The following is a 23770-nucleotide window of genomic DNA, read 5'->3' as shown; positions in this document are numbered from 1 at the left end:
CCCCCCACCGGGGATGTGCCCGCAACCAAGGTACATGCCCTTGACTGGAATCGAACCTGGGACCCTTCAGTCTGCAGGCCGACGCTCTATCCACTGAGCCAAACCAGTCAGGGCGAAACAAATTATTTTTAAAAATTAAGAGAAATATCTTAAAGCATACCTGAGATAATTTTAGGAGTCTGAATCTCCACAAAACCTTTGTTAATTAAAGTTTCTCGGAAAAGATGGCAGATGCCAGACTGGAGACGAAAGACGGCCTGGCTAGTTGATGTCTATAAAATAATAATAAATTCTAATTAAATCAACTTGACTCATGAAATAAATAAATAAATACTTCCTGGGTAGTGCAGGGCTTACAGAGAACATAATGCCCCATCTAGGGTGCTAGCTGATATTGCCATGAGGGCCCAGGATTGCCAGATTCACCTCCAACTTTTTAAGGAAAGCCATTTAGATCTAATGTGAAAACCCCCATTTTCCAATGGTGGCAACAAATTAAAATAAAAATGATGTGAGCCAAAGAAAAATGTTCTTTGGGTCAAATTCTAGAGGCAAAATCAGTAACTTGTGTGAACAAATAGCATAGGCAAATACAGTAAGCTATTTAACTGCTGTGGCCAAAATGATGAAAACCATGAGGTTTCTAGGCAGTATCAAGAGGACTTTTGATTATTGCTAGCCTTTTCTATATACTACAAATTAATGTGGAAAAGTAACAGTTTACAAAAAGCAAATGGTCAGGGGAGACATGGGTGTACAATAAGGGCAGGCCTGTAGATTGCAGAAAAGCTGGAAAGAACTTATAAGGTGACAAAGAACGTAAGCTTTAAGTGGTATATGTTATGTAAAGGAGGAAGATGTGGTCAAAACCTTAAGAAAGAAAGATGACATTGGTTTTACTATAATGATGAAACCACTGAAATCTTTCACTTGCAACCAAGCTAGAAAGGGAAATAGAAGCCTGAGGTTACTATATAAACCGAAGGGTGAACTACTTCTTTATTATTAACTAGAGACCCAGTGCACGAAAATTCGTGCACTCTGGGGGGTAGGGGGGTGTCCCTCAGCCCAGCCTGCACCCTCTCACAATCCGGGACCTCTCAGGTAGGGTCCCTAGGCCTGGCCTGAGTTCAGGGCCTATCGGGGCTTTCCTTCCCTGGGCTGCAGGCAGCTGGCCCCACCCCCGCGGCTGCGATCTGTGCAGCGCTGCCCCGCTTCCCACCGCTTCCCCTGCCACCGGTGGCCTCCCTCTGCAGGCAACAGGCTGGGGTGCAATGGCTTGGCTGGTCTGGGCCTCCCTCTTTCTTTGCTGGGGGGCGGTGCCAGCCCTGGGAGGGGCCGTCTGCCTACCTAATCACCCCTAACTACTTGCCTGCTTACCTGATCACCCCTAACCACTGGTCTGCCTACCTGATCACCCTGAACCCCTCTGCCTGCCTGCCTGATTGCCCTTTACCGCTTGCTTAGGGGCAGGGCCAGAACTGACTTCTGGTTGGTCAGCCTCTGGTTATTACGACCCAGGGTTTTTATATATTAGGAATTCTGTGCTTAGATCAAATTCAGAGGATTGAGGCATTAATTACTAAACTTCACCAGATTGCTCTAAAATCTGCACATAATTTCTTTCACAATTTTCTAGTGATATTAGTAGTTATTATGTTTCCACTTGCTTACTAACTTGTCTAAAACAGGTTATCACCTTGAAGCAAGCATTTTTACTGGCTTCATGATTCTTTGTCTTTTTAAAACAGTGCAAGTCAATATCCTGTGAACTATTATTTGACTGTCCTTGTTGCCTGCAATTCTTTTTTGGGGGAGGGTCAGTCGGAAAGGTAAACTGTCTTGTATTATCATACTTACATATAAGCAAACAACAATCAGTTCAATGAGCCCAAGACAGGTATGTTATCCTTGCCCTCCTTGATTTTGGCATAATCATGTCCCTTAATAAATAAATGAGGCATACCCTAAGATCAATGACTCTGTTATCTAATCTTGTATCCTGGTTAACAGTAGCTCTTCCTTCCTACAAAAAAAGAGAGAAAGAAAAACAGATTTTACAAATTTTTTTCAGAACACAAAAAGCACTTTTAAAATATATTCTTTTATATATTGATTTAAGAGAGAAAGGGAGAGGGAGAGTGAGATAGAAACATTAATGATGAGAGAGAATCATTGACTGGCTGCCTCCTGCACGACACACACTGGAAATCGAGGCCACAACCCAGGCATGTGCCCTGACTGGGAATCAACCGTGACCTCCTGGTTCATAGGTTGATGCTCAACCACTGAGGCATGGTGGCTGGGCCAAAAAACACTTTTAGAAGCCATGTATACTTTTAAGTGACAGGTGTGTTTATGTGTATTAATATTAAACCCCAATCTGGATCCAAAAAAATAAGAAGCAGGTTTAGAGAAAAGTTATTGTTAAAAGAAAGAGATGGCAAGAAGAGAAATGAGAATGAACAGGGATTCTTTCTTTCCATCTCCCACCCCAAAAGCCTTGCCTCATTATTGAGACATCAGAAGAATGAACCACCTTCATTGATTCCCGGATTTTACCTGCTAGTTAAAGACTGAAGGAACAGATATAAACTGATGAGTAGTGATTCTCATTGTATGTTCTGGACACCAGTGAGACACCTTCAGGGAGTCCATAAATCAACCTATTTTTCATAATATCTTTTCATTTTCACTTTCTCCTAATCATGCTGAGGAGTTCGGCAAAGGTTTCAAAACGTATGCTATCACATCAAATTTAATGCAGAGGCAAATATGAGAATCTAACTGTTGCCTACTAAGCCAGGCATTACAAAGATCTGTAGATGTATTTATATTATTGTTACTTTCTATAAATTAATAAATATTAAAAAATTTGTTTTAACTTCTAATACTGTAAATATTGACAGATATACCCACAAAAACAAAAGCTTGGTGAGGTCAATTATTTTTAAACGTGTAAAGGGATTCATAGATCAAAACGTTTGAGAATTGCTGATGTAAGAATAAATTTAAGTAAAAATGAAGCTCATAACAACAGGTACCTTTTATATAGAAGCAGGGCATCAACTTTTCAATGTTTTGCAAACTAAACATACAGAGGAAGCATAGTGTTTCAAAAAGTATAATTTTACCTCTTCTCCTTCCACCTCAGGCCGAATGGCATCATCCAGCTGCAGGGGCAAACGGGGTTCAGCAACACTGATCACATAAATCTGAAAGTGAGAGATTACCAAAAAAGATCACGAAGCACACCAAACCTGTTATTCTTTGCTTTTAAAAAAAAATCTACAATTGACTTAAACATGAAGGAATATTTGCATACATCTTTAACTGAAACTATATACTAAAATAAAACAATATGGTGTATGTTTTTTCACCTACAAAATGGGGATAATAATATTTCTTGCCTACCTCCCTGGGTTGGTGAAACAGTCAAATGGGAAAAATATACTTTGTAAACTCTAAGGTGCTCACCAATGGGATGAATAAGTAATAACTGGTGTTGAGGGGTCTGGGTTTAAGGACTTGCTTTGTCACTATAGCTGTTGTTAGGCAAGTCACTTAACCTCAGAACTTCAATACCGTACTGTGTAAAATAAGGTCTGCAGTAAAAATCAAACGGAATAATGAATATAAAAACATTTTCATTTGAAGGGGCCATTATCAAATGGGTTGTTAACGGCATTTAGCTATTTCTATCAACAGAACTACAGTCAGCCCAACTCTGCTGTACCTCTCCTTCCTTTTCTCATGTTTTTCCCAAATATGCCTTCCTTGCTTTCTTTCATCGAACATATTATATCTCCTTTCCTTCTGCTCTCCTGGTTGAGAGCACCATACAAGGGCATTCCTTTATGGTGTTAATATCCCTCAACATCCACTCACACTAATTGCATATTTTAGTGCTAAAAAGCAGTTAGGTCATAATGAATTAGCTACTCTTAATGTTACCCCATTAATTGTTCCCAGCTATGTCTAGAAAACCTGCTAAAGCACAAAAGGAAAACAGACCTTATTTAGTTAATTCAGGAAATTATATTCTTCCAGTTGGTAAATCACATTTAGCATTCAGGTGAGACAAAGAAAAACATATCAGAAGGATACTCCAGTCCTCCTCATAGTAAAATAGCATTATTTGTCACCAACTCCTATACCCAAATTGTGGCACTTCCTTTTGATGAGTTAACAGAAACTTGATCTGCAATGCAAAGTTGGAAAACTGAACAGCAGCCGCTTTTATTCTGAAAACATGTCTTTTCATTGATTTTAGAGGGAGAAGAATGGAGAGTCATCAAAAGGCTGCCTCATGCACTTCCCCTACTGGGGATCAGGCCTGCAACCCCAGCATGTGCCCTGACCAGGAATCGAATCTGAGACCACTCAGTATGGGACAATACTAAACCAAATGAGACACATCAACTAGGGCTTTTAAAATATTCTTTTGCTCAGCCAGCGTGGCTTAGTGGTTGAGTGTCGACCTCTGAACCAGGAGGTTACGGTTTGATTCCCAGTTAGAGTACATGCCGAGGTTGGGGGTTCGAACCCCAGTGTGGGGGTGTGCAGGAGGCAGCCGATCAATGATTCTCTCATCATTGGTGTTTCTAGCTCTCTCTCCCTCTCCCTTCCTTCCTGAAATCAATACAAATATATTTTAAAAATTCTTTTTAGAACTAGTAAAAATTCATTGTCTCCTTCACTTGGTTGTGAGTATTCTGAACCTCACAGAGTGCTTGGTGCAAAGTATATTTTCAGTAACTGCTGGTTTGAATAAATAGGTAAGTCATTGATTATAAAATTCTATTTAGTATAAAATATTTATGCTTTGTGAGATACTTTATAATTATTTCTTTATTGAAGGAAAATTTGTAAGCTCATTGGGCTTTATATTTATTATCAACATTAAGTTTATAATAAACTAGTGGCCCGGTGCACGAAATTTGTGCACATCAAAAGGGAATTAATTAGAGGAAATATTTTAATATTGCTATTTGCCCTTTTCTATAATACAAGTGTCAGAGATGAAAGAAAATTAGTTAAAATGTATATGAAAATCTCCTTCCTGTCAGAGTCTGTGGTGCGCTGCGGGACCCAGAGTCAAGTCCCTGCCCACCCACACACCTCGAAATCGTGCGAGACCCAGACCCGGCCGGCCCCACCCCCGTCAAGTCCCGCAGGGTGACGCTCTATCCACTGAGCCAAACTGGCCAGGGCCACCATTTTATATGTATACTAGTGGCCCAGTGCACAGATTCGTGCACACTGAAAGGAAATTAATTAGAAGAAATATTTTAATATCACTATTTGCCCTTTCTCTATAATGGAAGCGTTAACCAAACTCACAATCGACAATGACAGATCGAAACACACATGTGCGATTGGCGCCAGTGAGAGCTTTACATGTATCGTGCATGCGCGAATCAACTTAGCCTTTTATAGATATAGAATACACTTGCTTAATTAGATCTGCTTTCTGATTTAGCTAAACTTTTTCCAGCCCAGTGAAGCACCCCAACTTCTCTTTCAGGTACTTGTCAGCAACACAGCAGTAAACATCAACATGAAGCAGATTATTATTATAGATAGTGCAGGGAGAACAAAGGGTAAAATATTTAACTGCAGCAGCGTTTGACTATATTCTGTGTAGTGAGAAAACCTGAAGTCATTTTCAAAGTCTACCATTTCTTACTTCTTTCCAGTTGGGTCAAGTTTCTAAGCTTTCTAAAACTCCACTTTCCAGCTAATGGAAAGAAAATAGGATTCCAGCGAGTCTCCTATCTACCTACTCCAGGACTTCTGTGAGGGTCAAATGAGATGAGGCATGAGAAAACGCTTCACAGATATTTGGTTAAAGTGTGAAATGTTTGCATCTGGTTATAAAGCAAGTCGTGTTCCTGGGCTAAGGAAACCGCAGGAAGGCTAGTTGTTGCTAGGGAGAGGAAACCAGGCGCTGCTACGTGACGTCATTACCCGGTGCCCATAGCGACCATTTCCGGGCTGGGCTGGGCTGTGGGCTGCATTTTATGCCATAGGGTCTTGGCAGTGTTAGCTGTGATTTGGTGGGCTGTCGTTCCGGGGTGTTGGCAGGGCCTGTGTCCCACTTGGGGGAAGCCGAGTGTTGCTTTGTGGGCGCCAGGTCCACGGTGCCGTTTCTCTATAAATGGCCAGTGCGCGTCACAGCAGCTCCTGCGTTGAGCGTCTGCTCCGATGGTCAATGCATGTTGTAGCGACCGGTCAGATGGACACTTAGCATGTTAGCCTTTTATATATATGCTAGAGGCCTGGTGCACAAAATTCGTGCATTCGGTGGGGGCGGTCCCCTCAGCCCAGCCTGCACCCTCTCACAGTCCGGGAGCCCCGCGATCCATCGCCTCAAAGAGGTAGGCCCCGCCCACCTGGCCAGGGTTCTGTGATGATCACCCCCTGCAGAGGGAAGCCCAGGCTACCTGCCACAGCGCCACCGGCCGGGTAGCCTGGGCCTCCCTCTTTGGGGTGATCCATCACAGGGCTCCATGATGGATCACCCCAAAGAGGTAGGCCCTGCTCACTAGGCCAGGGCTCCACAATGGATCACCCCCCCCAGAGGGAGGCCCCGCCCACCCACTGCAGCCCGCTGGTCAGTGGTCTGGGCTGCCCTCTGCAGGGTGATCATGTGACTGCACCCCACTGAGGGAGGCCCCGCCCACCCGCCAGTTGGTGGCCTGGGCCTCCCTCTTTGGGGCAGTCATGGAGCCCTCTGATTAATCGATTGCCCTGCTGGCTGGTGGCCTGGGCCTCCCTCTGCAGGGCGATTATGGGGCAAGGTCCAGATCCCCGCCTTGGCTGGCCTGGTGCCAGTACGTGTCATAGCGTGGTCATCCAGATGGTTGTTCTGCTATTGGGTCATTCAGTCGATTTGCATATTACGCTTTTATTATTATAGATAGATATATTTAAAAATATTTTTATTTCAGAGAGGAAGGGAGAGGGAGAGAGAGTTAGAAACATCAATGATAAGAGTGAATCATTGATTGGCTGCCTCCTGCATGCCCCCACTCCCACTGAGAATCAAGCCCACAAGCCAGGTATGTGCCCTTGACCGGAATCTAACTCAGGATTCCTACAGTCCACAGGCCGATGCTCTGTCCACAGAGCCAAACTGGCTAGGGCCACAATATACATATAATAGAGAGGAAGGGAGAGGGATAGAGAGTTAAAAACATCGATGAGAGAGAAACATCGATCAGCTGCCTCCTATAAGGGTGTGCCTGCAACCAAGGTACCGAATCGAACCTGGGACCCCTTCCACTGAGCCAAACCGGTTAGGGCAACAATTTTATATTTTGAAAAAAGTTACCTTTTGAACATGTAGCTCTACATCTTGCTGCGTACAGCTTCCAATTTTCTGATTCACTTTTCTCACAACACCTTCTACATCTACGATGCTCTCTTTGTTGATGCTGTCAAAAGAAAAAAATTCTCGACTTTAATCATCTCATCAGAGTGTCAGAACTCATTTGGTGTTTCAACAGTAAAGCTGAATATATTAGACACTTCTTTAATAGAGTAAACCACTTGAGATAAACCCAGACTATTTAACAATACACTATTATGCAGCACACCTTGTGAGATTCCTTGAAGAGAAGCTTTTCTAGATGCCATCATTTAATTACCATTTATAAAATACTCTGGTTATAAAAGAACCAGCACTGAATCACAATAGGAAAAAGTCTTTCAATTATTTATTAAAGAACATTTCTCTCCCTATAGTTGAAATTTACTAAGATCAGCATTTCCTATAACAAAAAACACTGGCTTCAATAAATGCAATTACTGGGATGAAATGGAACTAAATAACAGAAGAAGGCCAACTCGAAACATTTCAAGGTAATAAAAAGACTTTGGGGTGCTGCAATTAAATCCTCATTGCCTATAGAATATACACTGTCATTTACTGAATTTATGGCAGACAATTATTGGATTGGTAATCCCATTTAAGAATGTCACTCAGCCAGCATGACTCAATGGTTGAGCGTTGACCTCTAAACCAGGAGGTCACAGTTTGACTTGCTGTCAGGGCACATGCCCAAGTTGCAGGCTTCATCCCCAGAGTTAAAGGCAGTCCATTAATGATTCTCTCTCATCATTGATGTTTTTCTATCTCTCTCCCTCTCTCTCCTTTTCTCTCTATAATCAATAATATATATATATTTTTAAAAAGAATGTTTATATGAAGCGAAATATACATTAAGAGTAAAATAAATGCATCTTCTGGGAAGTTTAATTCCACAGCAAACTTGAATTTTTCAGGAAAATCTGTTCCAAACTCCCTGTTTATCTGCTATGTCATAAACCCTCGTTAACTTGTGTATTAACCTCTCATTGTTCAATTCCCTATCCTGAATCATACAGAATATGAACAAAAGATGTAACTCTCAGAGTGAAAATTCTATGTATTCTGAAGAGGTATTGAGTCCTTCCTTAGTAGTTATGGTGCTATTTGACAAGATTCCAGAAATCCAACAATGCTTATTTTACAAAAGAGAACACCACAATCCATTTCAATGAACACGTGCTCAGGGTTGGGAAAAGGATCAAAATAAGAATAGATGGAAAATGGTGAAGAAAAAAAATTTTTTTTCACTTCACTTTGCTACACTGCCTAAAATTTCATAGTGTCTGTTACCAACTACCTTAAAAAAGAAAAATCAATAGTACACACATAAGTCTTCTGAACTAGGGCTACCACCTTACACTAACTAAACCTGTGTATTGAAGAAACTCACAATTTATCATGGCAAATGAGACAGTTGGTAAACTAAGATAAGGCTCCTCTGTGACCCAAAGGCACAAGAGGCTTCAGTTTATTGTTAAAAAGGCTAATACTGGCAGTCTAACGTCACTGAGCCTTTGGTCAATGTGACTGCTGCCTACCAGGTGCCCTGTTTGTTTGCATGAGCAAACCGGATACAGGAGTATATAATTCAGGCCTTGTGAAAATTCTGCTGCTCACTTTAGACCTTTCTATAAGGAAGGTGTTTCTCTTCCTTACTGATGTGTGTGTTGCTTCACAGAGTAACCTGACTTGTCCCAACCAGAGCTCGTCGACCTGCTCAATTCCACTATTTCCCTGGCCATCTTGGGTCTCCTACCTCACCCTCTCTGACTCCCTTCCAGACAGTCTTCTTCAAGCCAACTCAATAAACACATCTACTCTCAACTAGTATCTTCCCAGAAAGAAACTGGAATATGGTAAAGATACTTTGCCTAAGGCTAACTGAAGTTTCAATTACAGAAAACAAAATTTTATCTTCTCTCTCCCTCAGAAGTACCAGATGATTCCTTTTATCCAGGATCTGAAACTTTGAACTGAGCCTACCTTCAGTACTTCATTTAATTCAGTAGTATTACATGCTAAAATACTTGATCAGAAAACAACCAGCATTTAAATATTGTTTCCAATACTAAATAACTCCAAAAGAACTTCTGAAAACCTGACCTATTTCTTAAACTACGGCCAGTTAAACTTCTGTAATCACAAATTGGTCTACTGAATCAATGAAAAGTAGGATTAACCAGATATCGAGGATGCTTATAATTTTTTTTGCCCTTCCAATCTCAATATTTCCCCTTATTGTATCTAGAAGCTACATGTTGTTAATAAATACTAGTAGCCTATTTAGATATTAGTAAAATCATTCCATTATGTTTAAACCTTGGATAATTTAGCTGTAATATCTTTATATCTACATCCACATCCATACCTATATCTATATATCTACATTTATATCCTATTTATCCCAATTTATTTAAAGACATAAATGAATTTAGAAGAAAAAACCTTAAAATAAAAAAGTCAAATTTGTGGAAAAGGGTCAGACTAGAACTTGCTAGTTAGAACTAATAAAAAAGTTATAGTATGTATAGAGTCAATACAAGAGGGATAGGAATACTTGAATAAGCTACTGCCAGTATTAGATAAAATTCCATTTTGTGCAAAACGTCTAATAATTTTAACTAATATTGTATGTTAAGATGGCTTAATACTTTATGTGCATTACATTTAGAAACGAATGCCACTATATCTATATTTTGAAAGAGGTTATGTCTAACAGTCAACTAAAAGCCTTGGAAGGAAGAAGATCCATAGTGAAAAGCAGAGGAACTCCTGGGAACTATTTTATTGTAGGAGAAATGGATGAAGCAAATAAAACACACCTTTTTCCAAGAGCTAAGTCAGCTATTTTTTTAAAAATATATATTTTATTGATTTTTTACAGAGAGGAATGGAGAGGGATAGAAAGCTAGAAACATCGATGAGAAAGAAACATCGACCAGCCGCCTCCTGCACGCCTCCTACTGGGGATGTGCCCGCAACCAATGTACATGCCCTTGACCGGAATCGAACCTGGGACCCTTCAGTCCACAGACCGATGCTCTATCCACAGAGCCAAACCGGTTTTGGCTAAGTCAGCTATTTTTATTATTGCCACTGCCTCCCAAAACACACTACCATTGCATTGTGTTTTATACTGCTTTCATTTCCCAGCTACCCTTTTGAGCCTACATATAATTAATCACTCTACAAACAAGATGAATTAGTATAGCCTTGATATTAAAAATGCCTCGATAGGCACAACAGACTTCATGTCATCCATTAGAAACTGTCAACCGTCAATTTAATAGTTAATTTCTAACTTCTACTGTCTTTAGAAAATAAAATCATAAAAAGCACCATTCTTTACATAAAGTATTTCATAAAAATATTTAGAGTTGGCTATCAAGTTTTTAAAAAAGTATATTTTTATTGACTTCAGAGAGGAAGGGAGAAGGAGGGAGAGATAGAAACATCAATGATGAGAGAGAATCATTGATCGGTTGCCTCTGCACACCCCCTCCTGGGGATCGAGCCCACAACCAGAACATGTGCCATGACAGCAAATCCAACTGTGACCTCCTGGTTTAGAGGTTGATGACATTCAACCACTAAGCCAAGCTGGCCAGGCTCAAGTTTTTTTTGTTTTCTTTTTAAACAAATGATATAACATATGAGTAACTCAAACAATCATAAAACATGCAACTTGGGAGAAAAACAAACTGTACTTCGTTATCTGAAGGAATAAAATCCCATCTTTCCAACACAAGTGCCATACGTTTATTACTTGGGGCCTCACTAATAACTCCAGGGACACTTTCCGTATCTATAGTTCTCTCAATCTTCATTAAAAGCTTTTGCATGTCTACAATATATAAGAAGTAGGGAACTAAAAAAGTCTGGTGGAACTATTAGAAATAGGTACAACTGTTGTATTAAATAACAGTTGACTGCTGAATATATAAAAAACAGAACAAAACAAAAAAAAACAGGAAAGTGGCAAAGAACCACATCTTTACCTAGCACAGTAATAGATGTTCACAGTGATGGCTCTCTGTCATTAAGAAAAAGGAAGAATGTGTAAAATAGACTCCAAAGATTCTGTTAAATTTATCAAACTAGTTTCAATAATTGAAGGAGGTAAGCTTCATAGTCTAAAATAATGAGTAATGTCTTATATATTTAATGTTTCTGAAAAAAAAATTAGAGTTCTTAGCATCTCTCTGTGGTACTCTAAATTATTTGTCCCAACTCTTCATTCCCATGTGGTAGCAGTAATCATCCACACCTTTGCCATGGCTTCAAGGTAAACAGGTTACTTCTCTTCCCTTAGAATTCGGGGTTGGCCATATTACTTGCTTTATCAATGAGATGTCAGTGGATGTGATGCCAGCAAAGGCTTGAAACGTACTTATGCAGTTGAACTTGCCTTTAGCATCCCTGCATTTCTCTTGAGAAGATGATGCTCAAGTAAATTGATGGTCCAAAGAATCTGAGAAACACCAGGACCCAAACCACAGCTTCAGAAGAAGCCTAGATGAGCCAAACTCTAACTGGCCACAGATGTAGAAGCAAGAAATCAAAGTTTGCCCAGTCAGCATGGCTCAGTGGTTGAGCGTTGACCTGTGAACCAGGTGGTTCAATCCCCAGTCAGGGCATATGCCTGGCTTGTGGGCTTGATCCCCAATGTGAGGCATGCAGGAGGCAGCCGGTCAATAATTCTCTCTCATCATTGATGTTTCTATCTTTCTCTCCCTCACACTTCCTCAATGAAATCAATTAAAAAAAAAATATATATACATATATTAAAAAAAAGTTTATTGTTATATGCTACTGGGATTTTTAAAAAATTCTATTTATTAAGCATTCATGAAATATATACATTAACATAATTGAGGACATAAATTAATTTTAAAAATCCATATCCCAATAATACTTAAGAAATAATTCAACACACCACTTCCTCTATTTCCTTCTTTTTTCTTAGATAATCCATATTATTTTACTTTTATACTAGAGGCCCAGTGCACAAAATTCATGCACGGGTAGGGTCCCTAGGCGTGGCCAGCGATCAGGGCCTGCTGGCTGCTGGCCAGGGCCTTCTTCATTCCATGCCGCCCACGTCATAGTGAGCGAGTGAACTCCCGGCCTCCCAGTCGAACTCCGGAGGGGGCAATTTGCATATTAGGCTTTTATATGTATAGATAATAGATTCACATTTCTCTAATACTCCACAGGTTTTATTCATTCTGACATTACAAAAATTTTAACTGGTACTACTTTTTAAAAAAATATATATTTTATTGATTTTTTACAGAGAGGAAGGGAGAGGGATAGAGAGTTAGAAACATCGATGAGAGAGAAACATCGATCAGCTGCCTCTTGCACACCTCCTACTGGGGATGTGCCCGCAACCAAGGTACATGCCCTTGACTGGAATTGAACCCGGGACCCTTCAGTCCGCAGGCCGACGCTCTATCCACCGAGACAAACTGGTTAGGGCTTAACTGGTACTACTTAAAAAATATATATATTTTTATTGATTTCATAGAGGAAGGGAGAGGGAGAGAGAGCTAGAAACATCAATGATGAGAATCACTGACTGCTGCCTCTTGCACACCCCCTACTGGGGATTGAGCCCACAATCCGGACATGTGTCCTTGACCCTTCAGTTGGCAGGCCGACACTCTATCCATGAGCCAAACTAGCTAGGGATTAACTGATACTAATTACAGATACAAGGTATGTAGTACTTAACTATACAATCATGGTACCTGTCTTGCCTTCATGGAGTTTTCATTCTAATTGGGAAAATAGTTTGAAAATTATTTTTTAAAATTTAAATTCTTTATTGTTGAAAAAACCAAGATGACGGCATAGGTTAAACACCTAACCTACAGCCTGGCACAACAATTTCAAAAATACAACTAAAAGTCAAAACGGACATCATCCAGAATCACAGGAAAGCTGGCTGACTGAAATGCCCACAACTAGAAGGAAAGAGAAAACAACAAGGAAAATCAGAGGAGCTGTAAAAGCCTGAGGTATGGAGACACGGGCGTGCGCGCATGCGGGGAGGACGGAGCCGGAGAGGACGGGGCTGCTGAGTGCCTGGCCGGCGTTCTCTAGCGGGAAGGAGATAAAAGCTCCAGATTGCGCTGAACCCCAGCTCCGACTGCACTGAACCCCAGTTCTGGGCGAGACCCTGGGAAGCCAGGCTCATACTGGGGGAATCTGGGCTGTAAGGCGGAAACGCACAGAGGATGGTCTTTTGACTGTGCCGCTGAATTGCCCTAGTGGGAAGGAGACAAAAGCCCCAGACTGCGCTGAGCCCAGTTCCGACTACACTGAAACCCAGTTCTGGGCGAGAATCTGGGAATCCAGATTCATTGGGGGAGAGACTAGACTGTTTGGCAGCGGGCGAAACTCCAGGGCGCCTTTCTCTCAGAGGTGTTTGCAGAGAGTACAGAGGGACACGGAGACACAGGAACCTCATAGGGCAGGGCTGACGGGAAGCCAAGGCTGTAGGCTCCACCCTGAAACTCCGCCCCATCCAAGCTGAACACAGAGGCTTTTACAATTTTGCAAGTCTAGTTGAATAAGGCTGTCTCCTGGCATAGACACAGCTGATCCTCATAGCCAATTGGACTGGAGGTCAAAAATCCTCCCAGTGTACCAACAGCAATCAAGGCTTAACAACACCAAGACTTTGCACTCAGCCCACAAAGGGAGGTACCAAGAGCGACCACCTAGGGAGATTGGGGGGAAGCTGAGCTACTGGCCCCTATAGGTCACTGACCACACAAAGCCACTCCATCAACATAGGGAGGCAGCCAAAATGTGGACACTGAAGCAGGTCACAAATAGAAGGGATGAAGGAAAGTAAACTAATGGACGACACAGTGTTCAGAACCACATTTATAAGGTTACTTAAGAATCTTCTGGAGGACCAAGATGGCGGCATAGGGCAGACGCCTGATTGTTGCCTACCACAACAATTTTGAAACTACAACTGGAAAACAGAGCAGACACCATCCAGAACCACTGGAGGGCTGGCTGAGCGGATGCTCTACAACTAGAATAAAAGAGCGGTGGATGTGGGATGATGCTGATGCCGATGAGCCAAAGATCACACTTTAAGAACTACGGCTCAGGCGACACAATGGCGGCCTGGAATGTGCTCGGCGCGGTTCCCCCGGCGGTCTCCGGTTGAGGGGACAGCTCCGCTCGCTGCCGAGCACAGACAGACGAGCCCCTGGGGGTCATGGGGTGGGAGACTCCGTGCTTGCTGACCTCCGAGTCATTCGAGAATCTCTGCGCCCCAGAAGCGGCCAGGTGCGCACGCCCGGTGACTGGCCGCCGCTGCAGACCTGAGCGCCGTCGCAGCGACCTCGGACTAGTCTGCCGCCGCGCACCGGAGCCTCGCCGAGCCCGCCGCCCAGCGAGTTCCGCAGCAGCCGCCCCGGAACTTTGAGAAAATGGCTGGAGGAATTGCTGAGAAGAAATTGACCGATGGGAGTTGGGATCGGGAAGACGAGGCCTCGCTGGGAACCGGATCCAGGTGCGCTTGCTCGGCGACTGGTCGCTGCTGCAGACCCGAGTGCCGCCGCAGCGACCTTGGACCAGCCCGCCGCCGCGCACCGGAGCTTCGCTGAGCCCGCCGCCCAGCGAGTTCCGTGGCAGCCACCCTGGAGCTTTGAGAAAATGGCCGAAGGAATTGCTGAGAGGGAACTGACCGACAGGAATTGGGATCAAGAAGACGAAGCCCCGCTGGGTCCCGGGTCCGGGTGAGGCCGCGCGCCCCTGGGTCCGGGCGAGGCTGGGAGCCGGGTCCGGGTGAGGCTGAGTCCCGGGTCCGGGTGAGGCTGGGTCCCGGGTCCGGGCGAGGCTGCGTGCCCCTGGGTCCGGGTGAGGCCACGCGCCCCGGGGCCCAGGTGATGCTGGGTCCCAGGTCCAGGTGAGGCTGCGCGCCCCTGAGTCCGGGTGAGGCCGCACCCCTGGGTCCGGGCGAGACCAAACCAGAGGGAGTCGGACCTGCATTACCACCATTTGTCCACCATCCAGAGCTGAAAAGTCAGTGCCGACATGTACACATAAGGAACTGGTGGACATTGAAATTGGGTCTCAAAAGAACTGTTGGTCCAGAAAGAAACTCACTACAGACTGATTCATTTGCCTGTCAGCATAACTATTATTGCTCGTCTCACATTTGGTTCTTATAAGTATATTTCTAGTAACACATGATCTCACTCATCTAGGGCAAATGATGAACAACATAGACTGATGAACAAGAACAGACCCAGAAACAAGGAGGCATCGATAGGACTGTCGGGTCGGGCCTCAGAGGGAGGGTAGGGGCGGGTGGGGGTAGAGGGGAGAGATCAACCAAAGGACTTGTGTGCATGCATATGAGCCTAACCAATGGTTAAGGACAACAGGGGGGTGGGAGCATCCGTGGGGAGGGGTGTGGGATGGGAATGGGGGGATGAGGACAAATATGTGACACCTTAATCAATAAAGAAATTAAAAAAAAATAAATTCTTTATTGTTTAAGTATTATATATGTCTTTTTTCCCCATTAACTTCTCTCCAGCCGCTCCCACCCCCCAGCACGTGTCCTCACCCCCCTACTGTCTGTGTCCATTGGTTATACTTATATGCATGCATATAAGTCCTTTGGTTGATCTTCCCCGCCCCTCCCCTCCCCTCTTCTGTCTTCCCTCTGCAATTGGATGGTCTGTTCAATGCTTCTGTGTCTCTGGATCTATTTTTGTTCATCAGTTTATTTTGTTCATTATATTCCACAAAGTGAGATCACGTGATATTTATCTTTCTCTGACTAGCTTATTTCACTTAGCATAATGCTCTCTAGGTCCACCATGCTATTGCAAATGGTAAGGGTTTCTTTTTTACAGCGGCATAGTATTCCATTGTGTAGATGTACCAGTTTTTTTAATCGACTTATCTGTTGATGGGCACTTAGGCTGTTTCCAAGTATTAGCTATTGTAAATTGTGCTGCTTTGAACGTTAAGTGTACATATTCAGTGGCAGTCACAATGTTTTGCAACCATCGCCATTATTTATTTCCAGAACTTCTTCAGTATCCCAAATAGATGCCCTGTACTCATTAAACAATTAACTCCTCTTTCCCTCCAACTACTTTCTACCCTAGCTCTTGGTAATCTCTATTCTATTATCTGTGTCTATGAATTTTACTATTCTAGGCCCCTCAAAGAAGTGGAATCATATTTGTCCTTTTGTGTCTGACTTATTTCACTTAACATAATGTTTTTAAGGTTCACCCATGTTATAGCATATATCAGAATTTCATTCCTTTTTAAGGTTGAGTAATATTCCATTATATGTACACTAGAGGCCCGGTGCACGAAATTCGTGCACGGGGGGGTGGGGGGGGGCAGAGTGTCGCTCAGCCCAGCCTGCACCCTCTCCAATCTGGGACCCCTTGAGGGCAGTCAGACATCCCTCTCACAATCCAGGACTTCTGGCTCCCAACTGCTCGCCTGCCTGCCTTCCTGATTGCCCCTAACCACTTATGCCTGCCAGCCTGATCACCCCCTAACCACTCCCCTGTCAGCCTGATTGATGCCTAACTGCTCCCCTGCCAGCCTGTTTGCCCCTAACTGCCCTCCCGTGCAGGCCTGGTCACCCCTAACTGCCCTCCCCTGCATGCCTGGTCCCCCCCAACTGCTCTCCCCTGCAGGCCTGGGTCTCCCCTAACTGCCCTCCCCTGCAGGCTTGATCGCCCCCAACTGCCCTCCCTTGCAGGCCTGGTCCCTCCCAACTGCCCTCCCCTGCTGGCCGTCTTGTGGTGGCCATCTTGTGTGCACATGGGGGCAGGATCTTAGACCACATGGGGGCAGCCATCTTGTGTGTTGGAGTGATGGTCAATCTGCATATTACTCTTTTATTAGATAGGATAGAGGCCTGGGTGGGGGCCAGCTGGTTTGCCCTGAAGGGTGTCCCAGATCAGGTGGGGGTTCCCTTGGGGCGTGGGTGACCTGGGTGAGGGGCCTGTGGTGGTTTGCAGGCTGGCCACACACCCCGGGCGACCCAAGTGGAGGCCCTGGAATCTGGGATTTATTTATCTTCTACAATTGAAACTTTTTAGCCTGGAGCGGAGCCACGCCTTCTTCTTGCTGTGTGGCGGCAGCCATTTCTGTTGGAATTTATTTATCTTCTATAACTGAAACTTTGTAGCCTTAAGCAGAGGCCAAGGCAGGCCAGGGCTGCAGAAGCTTGGCTTCCTCCATCACCGGGGGCAACCCTAGCCTCCTGCTCTCTCCAGCTCCGTGGCTGCTGCCATTTTTGTTGGGATTTATTTATCTTCTATAATTGAAACTTTGTAGCCTGGAGTGGATGCCTGAGCCGGCCAGGGTGTGCGGAAAGCTTGGCTTCCTCCATCGCCAGGGAAACCCAAGCCTCCCTCCTGCTCTCTCCATGGCCGCAGCCATCTTGTTTGGTTTAATTTGAATACTTGCTCCTGATTGGCTGGTGGGCGTGGCTTGTGGGTGTAACGGAGTGTGTTAATTTGCACATTACTCTTTTATTAGATCGGATGCCACAGTTTGTTTATTCATTTATCTAATGATGGGTTGTTTCAACCTTTTGCTTATTGTGAATAATGCTATGATATGTTTGAGTACCCGCTTTCAATTCTTTTGGGTATCTACCTAAAAGTGGAATTGCTGAATTATATAAAAATTCTGTTTAATTTTGGGGAACCGTCATATTGTTTTCCAAAGCAGCTGTACCATTTTACAATCCCACTGGCAATGCACAAAGGTTCCAATTTCTCCACATCCTCACCATTATTATTTTCCATTCATTCATTGGTTCATTACTGATTTTAGAGAGAGGAGGTGAGAGGGAGAGAAACATCGAAGTGAGGGACATCTACTGGTTGCCTCCCGTATGTGCCTCAACTGGGGATCGAACCTGAAACCTGGGTATGTGCCCTGACTGGAATTGAATATGGGATGATGCTCCAACCAAATGAGCCACATGGGTCATGCTGTTTTCTGGGTGGGAGAGTAGAGGAGACATTAAAAAAAAATATCAAAAGAGAACAGCATTAGAAATACAAGGAAGTAACATGTTTCAAAAAGGAGAGAACCGTTAATATATCAACTATAGGACTAATACAGATAGAAGATATTAAGCTTTACATACAGGGTTAATGTAGCTATAGATAATATATCAACTATTGGGCTGAGTAGTTATCTCTGAACATTTCTAATAATATATTACAGGAGATTATACTTACTTATTACTAAAAATTCCAATCTATATATATAAAAGGCTAATATGCAACATGTCCCCTTGGGAGTTCAACCAGGAGTTCGCTCGCTTGCTATGACGTGTGCTGACCACCATGGGGCAGTGCGAAACTAAGGAAGGCCCTGGACAACAGCTGACAGGCCCTGATCGGCCCTGATTGCCGGGTTGGACTAGGGACCCTAACCATGCACGAATTTCATCCACCAGGCCACTAGTGTTAAACAAACATGTAAATTTAAAAATGTAAGTCCCCCATTATATAGCCAACCCCTCTTCCTATAATCACTGTTTTACTATTTGGTCTATACACCTCCACATTTTTTCTCATTTGCAAAAAATATGGAATGCTTGATAAATTTTCTGTAATCCTTCTACAGAAGTTTTGTTCATTTTTCTCTGTATTTTTTAATGCTGAAGCATAGTTTTATTTTTTTATTTATAGTGCAATGAAACTTATCTTCACATATATAAATACCTTCACTATCACTATTCCCACATAAATTTCCTTTTATGTTCCAGTTCCTATGTGAAGTAGTTTACATATATGCCATCTCGCTTAAACTTCACAAAAGTCTACAAGGTAGATACTATCACAATTTTACAGTTGAAGAAACTGAGACTAAAAGGTCAACTAATTAGCCTAAGATCACACAGCTAGTAAAACCACGTACAGATGACTAGAGAATTGTTAGACTTAACCCTTTGCACTCGCTTTTTTCTCGATTCCTGCTACCAATGCTAACCGTGTCGAGTCACACTTGACATCCGAGTGCAAAAGGTTAAAAATTAGCACCCAATTTTAAATACTACAGAATGTATCATCAGCTCACTTTGAAATAATACATTCTCAATCTTAGGAGCTCATGAGCTGCCAGACTCCATTATAGTTTACTAGAGGGAGGCCTGGTGCATGAAATTGCATGTATTGGAGGGGTGGTCCCTCAGCCCGGCCTGCTCCCCTCACAGTCTGGGAGCCCTCAGGGGCAGGAGGCGACCCGGTGATCAGGGGAAGGCGACGCCCCCATCACACCTCTGCTGCTGCCATTGCTGGCAGCGCAAGCCTCAGCCGGCCCTGGTTACCTGAGCCTCAGGCGGCCCTGGGAGGCTGGGCAGCCGCCATCCAAGGCTTGCCTGCGCCTCAGGCTGGCCTTGGGTTGCTGGGGGGCTGAGGGGACTGGGGGCCTCTGGAGGCAGGCGTGTGGAGTAGCTGGACCCACCTGGGGGGTGGGCCCGGCTATACCATGCGCCTGCTGCCCCGGCAGGGTTGAGGGGACTGGGCGCTGCCATCTTGTAGCTGTGGGTGCCGCCATCTTTGTGAGGGTTTGACGGTCAATCAGCATAGTCCCCTTTATTAGATAGGATGTGAAAGAAACTGGAAAAAACAGGCCCTTCATGAATAATTTTCAAAATGCTCAAGAATCATGCTACCTTCTCCAATAATGCTGATGCATCTTGATGTCCTGCTATTGTTGCCAGCCTCAACAGAAATTCATCAGAATCTTTGTATAAAACAACATAAAGTTATATTTAAAGTTACAGTTAGAAGAATTAACCCCATAAACTCTCTGGAATTTTGACACCAGATTTTAGACCTACTTTTAAAGTAATCTTTATTGAAGTTTTCAATACAAATATTGAACTGGACAGGGCCAAATACAGATAGATAACTGCCTCTTTATAAATCACATAGGTTCAGAGTTGCAAACCACAACAGTATAATGACCTCGCCTATGTTTACCAACTTATCCACATGATGCTCAAGGGGTACCCACATACCCAACTCCCTGTTGGCCTCAACTATAGGTGATCTATACATATACTTCTACCACAGAAGCCGTATCATGTCTGTATGCAGCTGTTTATCTATTTTTACTCTCTCCCCAAATTAAGTTTCTTAAGTATTCTATGTATCATTGTGTACAAGCCTAATATAGTGCCTTTACCAGAGCAGGTGCTAAATAAGTTTTCTATATCAATGAGACTTCTGAGGATTTTGATATTTTATAATTTTAAAACTTAATGCAGCAAACTGAATTTTAGCTTACCAACTATGTAAAATATTTATTATTTTGTAAAAGATCTAAAAGTAAAATAAACAAACTTGCATGTAGCTAGGTGACTCATTGGAGAATGGGAAATATATACTTGTGACTCATTAGCTACCAATAAATCACTTAACCACAATGACTAATATGAAGAAAAATTTAAAAAATATATGTATGGAAGAAATAACATCCTGAAAAAGTCTTTTTTTTTTTTCTTTCTTATTCCAGAATCCCAAAATTTCTATGTTGGGAGGGAGGCATGTTAAATAATCACAAATAGCAAAATAGAACTTTTAACTTTAACAACTGCTTTTTCAAATGAACTGTGGTCCTTTTTTCCCCCCAGTGTTTTTTATTTCAAGAAAAACTATCTTAAATATAATAACGTTACATGCAATAAACATTAATATCTCAAGAAAAACGATTTTAAATGTTACATGCAATAAACACCAATTATTCAAGAAAAATTATCTTACATATATTACATGCAATAAACATTAATATTTCAAGAATAAAAGGATTTTAAGTATAATAATATAACCCAAACTGTACTAACATAGTATAAGATCACAAAAGTTGTAAGAAATATTAAAAATCTGCAAATAACAGGATTACTTCTATTATATTCTAGTATATATATATTTTCCCTCTGGCTCTATTTTTGTTCAACAGTTTATATTGTTCATTATATTCCACAAATGAGTGAGATCCTATGATATTTATCTTTCTCCGACTGGGTCATTTTGCTTAGCATGATGCTTTTAAAGTCTATTTTGTAGGATATGAGTATTGCTCATATCATTTTAAATACACAATTAAGGATTTGTTCTTAAAGATCTCCAGGGAATGAAATTTGTCAACCTTCCAATGTAACTCATTTGGTTGCTTCATTTTTATATTCATTCAATCATAAGAAAATTGATCTTTCCAACAAATTGATTACAATAATGTGAAGAGTCATGTGGCACTTACATTCAATTGGTAACTCAACTTTTCAGATTAGTACATTGATGAATTGGATATTCCTAGGAAAAGTTAATTTTGGGAAAAACAACTGACCCCACATTAGACTCTAAATGTTCTTAAGGCAAATAATCAAAAGCCAGAAACTGCTAGCAGTATAATCTAGTCAGTAAGGCAAAGATAAAAATCTCAAGTTTAATACCTAAAGTAAATGCTAAGGTAGTTATCTACTTAAGATATTAAAAGTGACCTCATATTTTGCCTTTTAAATGATTAGAAAACCCCAGCTGGAACTATCTGATTTGATATTTTTAATAGCAGAATCCTTGCTTTATTCCACCTGGTATATGGCCAGAGGGAATAGAGTTAAATGTAAGGCCTCATAGAATTAACATATAAATACCATTATTTTCCCCACTTTGTTGTGTAGGAAGTTCACAATGTTTTAAATATAGTCTCTCTGGGTAGCACTATTCAAAATGGAAACACCCTGAGAATATATAAACAGTCCTTAGGCACTGTTCTAGTATACATATTTCATTATATAAAAACCGATCTAAGACAGAATAAAAATTAAATGATAGAAATGGACTTTTTTTCATGAACATATTTCTACCTATGATATTTTCCAAACCAAAGATTCTAGCAGACTGGTTAGTTGGCTCCCTAAGCTGCTAGCTTCTCAAAGTAAATGTTACTAAATATTCATTTGAATTACCTCATTCTTCATTGGTCCCTCAAATTTCTGAAGCTAATAATATCTACAAGTAAGAATTTCTTGCTTTATTTAAATAAGTAACAGAATCCACCAAAATTTATATGATGTTGTTCATGTGCTATTTTTAATCATAATAGAAGTGGTAATATATTAAGTGATAGAATTCACAGTGTTTTCCACATTTTTCTATTCCAATTCTAATTATACTTGGGAAACTAAGGGGTAAAGAGAAATAGACGAGGATGAGTTCAGAGAAACAATGAAAATTGGCAGCTTATAAACTATTTTCATGCTAAAGTACAATATATTCTATTGAGCCAGCTGAGGAATAAAAATCAATCGCTGTGCCACAAATACACAATTACTATTTAACCTTGATGTTAGGGTTATTGGGTCAGGAGTCTATGGGGCAGGGTAGTGTGGAGGGCAGTGGTCGGCAAACTCATTAGTCAACAGAGCCAAATATCAACAGTACAACGATTGAAATTTCTTTTGAGAGCCAAATTTTTTAAACTTAAACTTCTTCTAATGCCACTTCTTCAAAAGAGACTCGCCCAGGCCGTGGTATTTTGTGGAAGAGCTACACTCAGACCACGGGCTAGGGTATTCACAGGGCAAGAGAAACAAAGAGGGAATAGTGATTAAGGATTCAGTGAGAGTGCTAGGAATGAACTGAGGTTGTGTGAAGTCAAAAGGGGACAGAAAAAACTAGCAGAAAATGGGGGGATTGCTTTCAAAATAAAGTTCTGGGGAGCGAAAACCAAGGTGTGGCCACAGGAGTGAGTTGTTAAAAGTAATGGTGAAGATAGTGGAGGGAAAGGAAGGAATTTTAAGGCCATAGTGTTCCATATACATTTGAAAACACTTAAATTGAGAGCAGAATACTATCAGCCAGAAAAACAAAATGATTTTCAGTTAAACGACCTATTTTAGTGTTTGGGCTTTTCATGAACTCAAAGGCTGGATCTTCTCTTCATTTATTCAACATACATAAGCACTCTCCCTTTCTTCATTTCTATCAGAACCTCCCCCTGCTTAGTATCCACTCTTTACCTGGCCAAGTGTTCTAAGGAAAGTAAGTTCATCCCAGCTCCACAGTGTCTAGGGTTTAGTCCCAGCTCCTCTGGGAATTTACTCCAGATTAATGGTGTCATTTTGGCATAGTTTCTCAAACTAAAGTCTTTGAAGTCAATTTTCATGTTCTTTTCCTTACCCCACACATAAGCAGTCAGCAAACAGATAAGACTTATGTTTTTGCCTACTCACTGACAAATATATTGTCTCTTTTAAGAGCATAGTTTTGCTATAACATTATTTTGATGTAAATTATTTCCAACACAGCTGACATATTAGGGATCAACCTGAGCATAATGAGAATTTTGTGTTTGCCT

General features: G+C 42.0%; 1 protein-coding gene across 1 annotated transcript in view; it reads right to left on the bottom strand.

Moving 5' to 3' along the window:
- Positions 1-23770, bottom strand: part of DARS1 (aspartyl-tRNA synthetase 1) — a 69751-nt gene that overhangs the window by 17944 nt on the left and 28037 nt on the right. Inside the window, exons 5-8 of the mRNA XM_079781912.1 lie at positions 7337-7439; positions 3135-3215; positions 1967-2026; positions 161-272 (exon numbers count right to left, since the gene is read on the bottom strand). Of these exons, the coding sequence (XP_079638038.1) occupies positions 161-272; positions 1967-2026; positions 3135-3215; positions 7337-7439 (356 nt within the window). The remainder of the gene's footprint in view (positions 1-160; positions 273-1966; positions 2027-3134; positions 3216-7336; positions 7440-23770) is intronic.

This window comes from Cnephaeus nilssonii (genome assembly GCF_951640355.1).
Source record: "Cnephaeus nilssonii genome assembly, chromosome: 10".
NCBI classification, from domain to species: domain Eukaryota; kingdom Metazoa; phylum Chordata; class Mammalia; order Chiroptera; family Vespertilionidae; genus Cnephaeus; species Cnephaeus nilssonii.
Note: the sequence above shows the minus strand (reverse complement) of the source record. Positions and strands in the feature narration are given on the sequence as shown.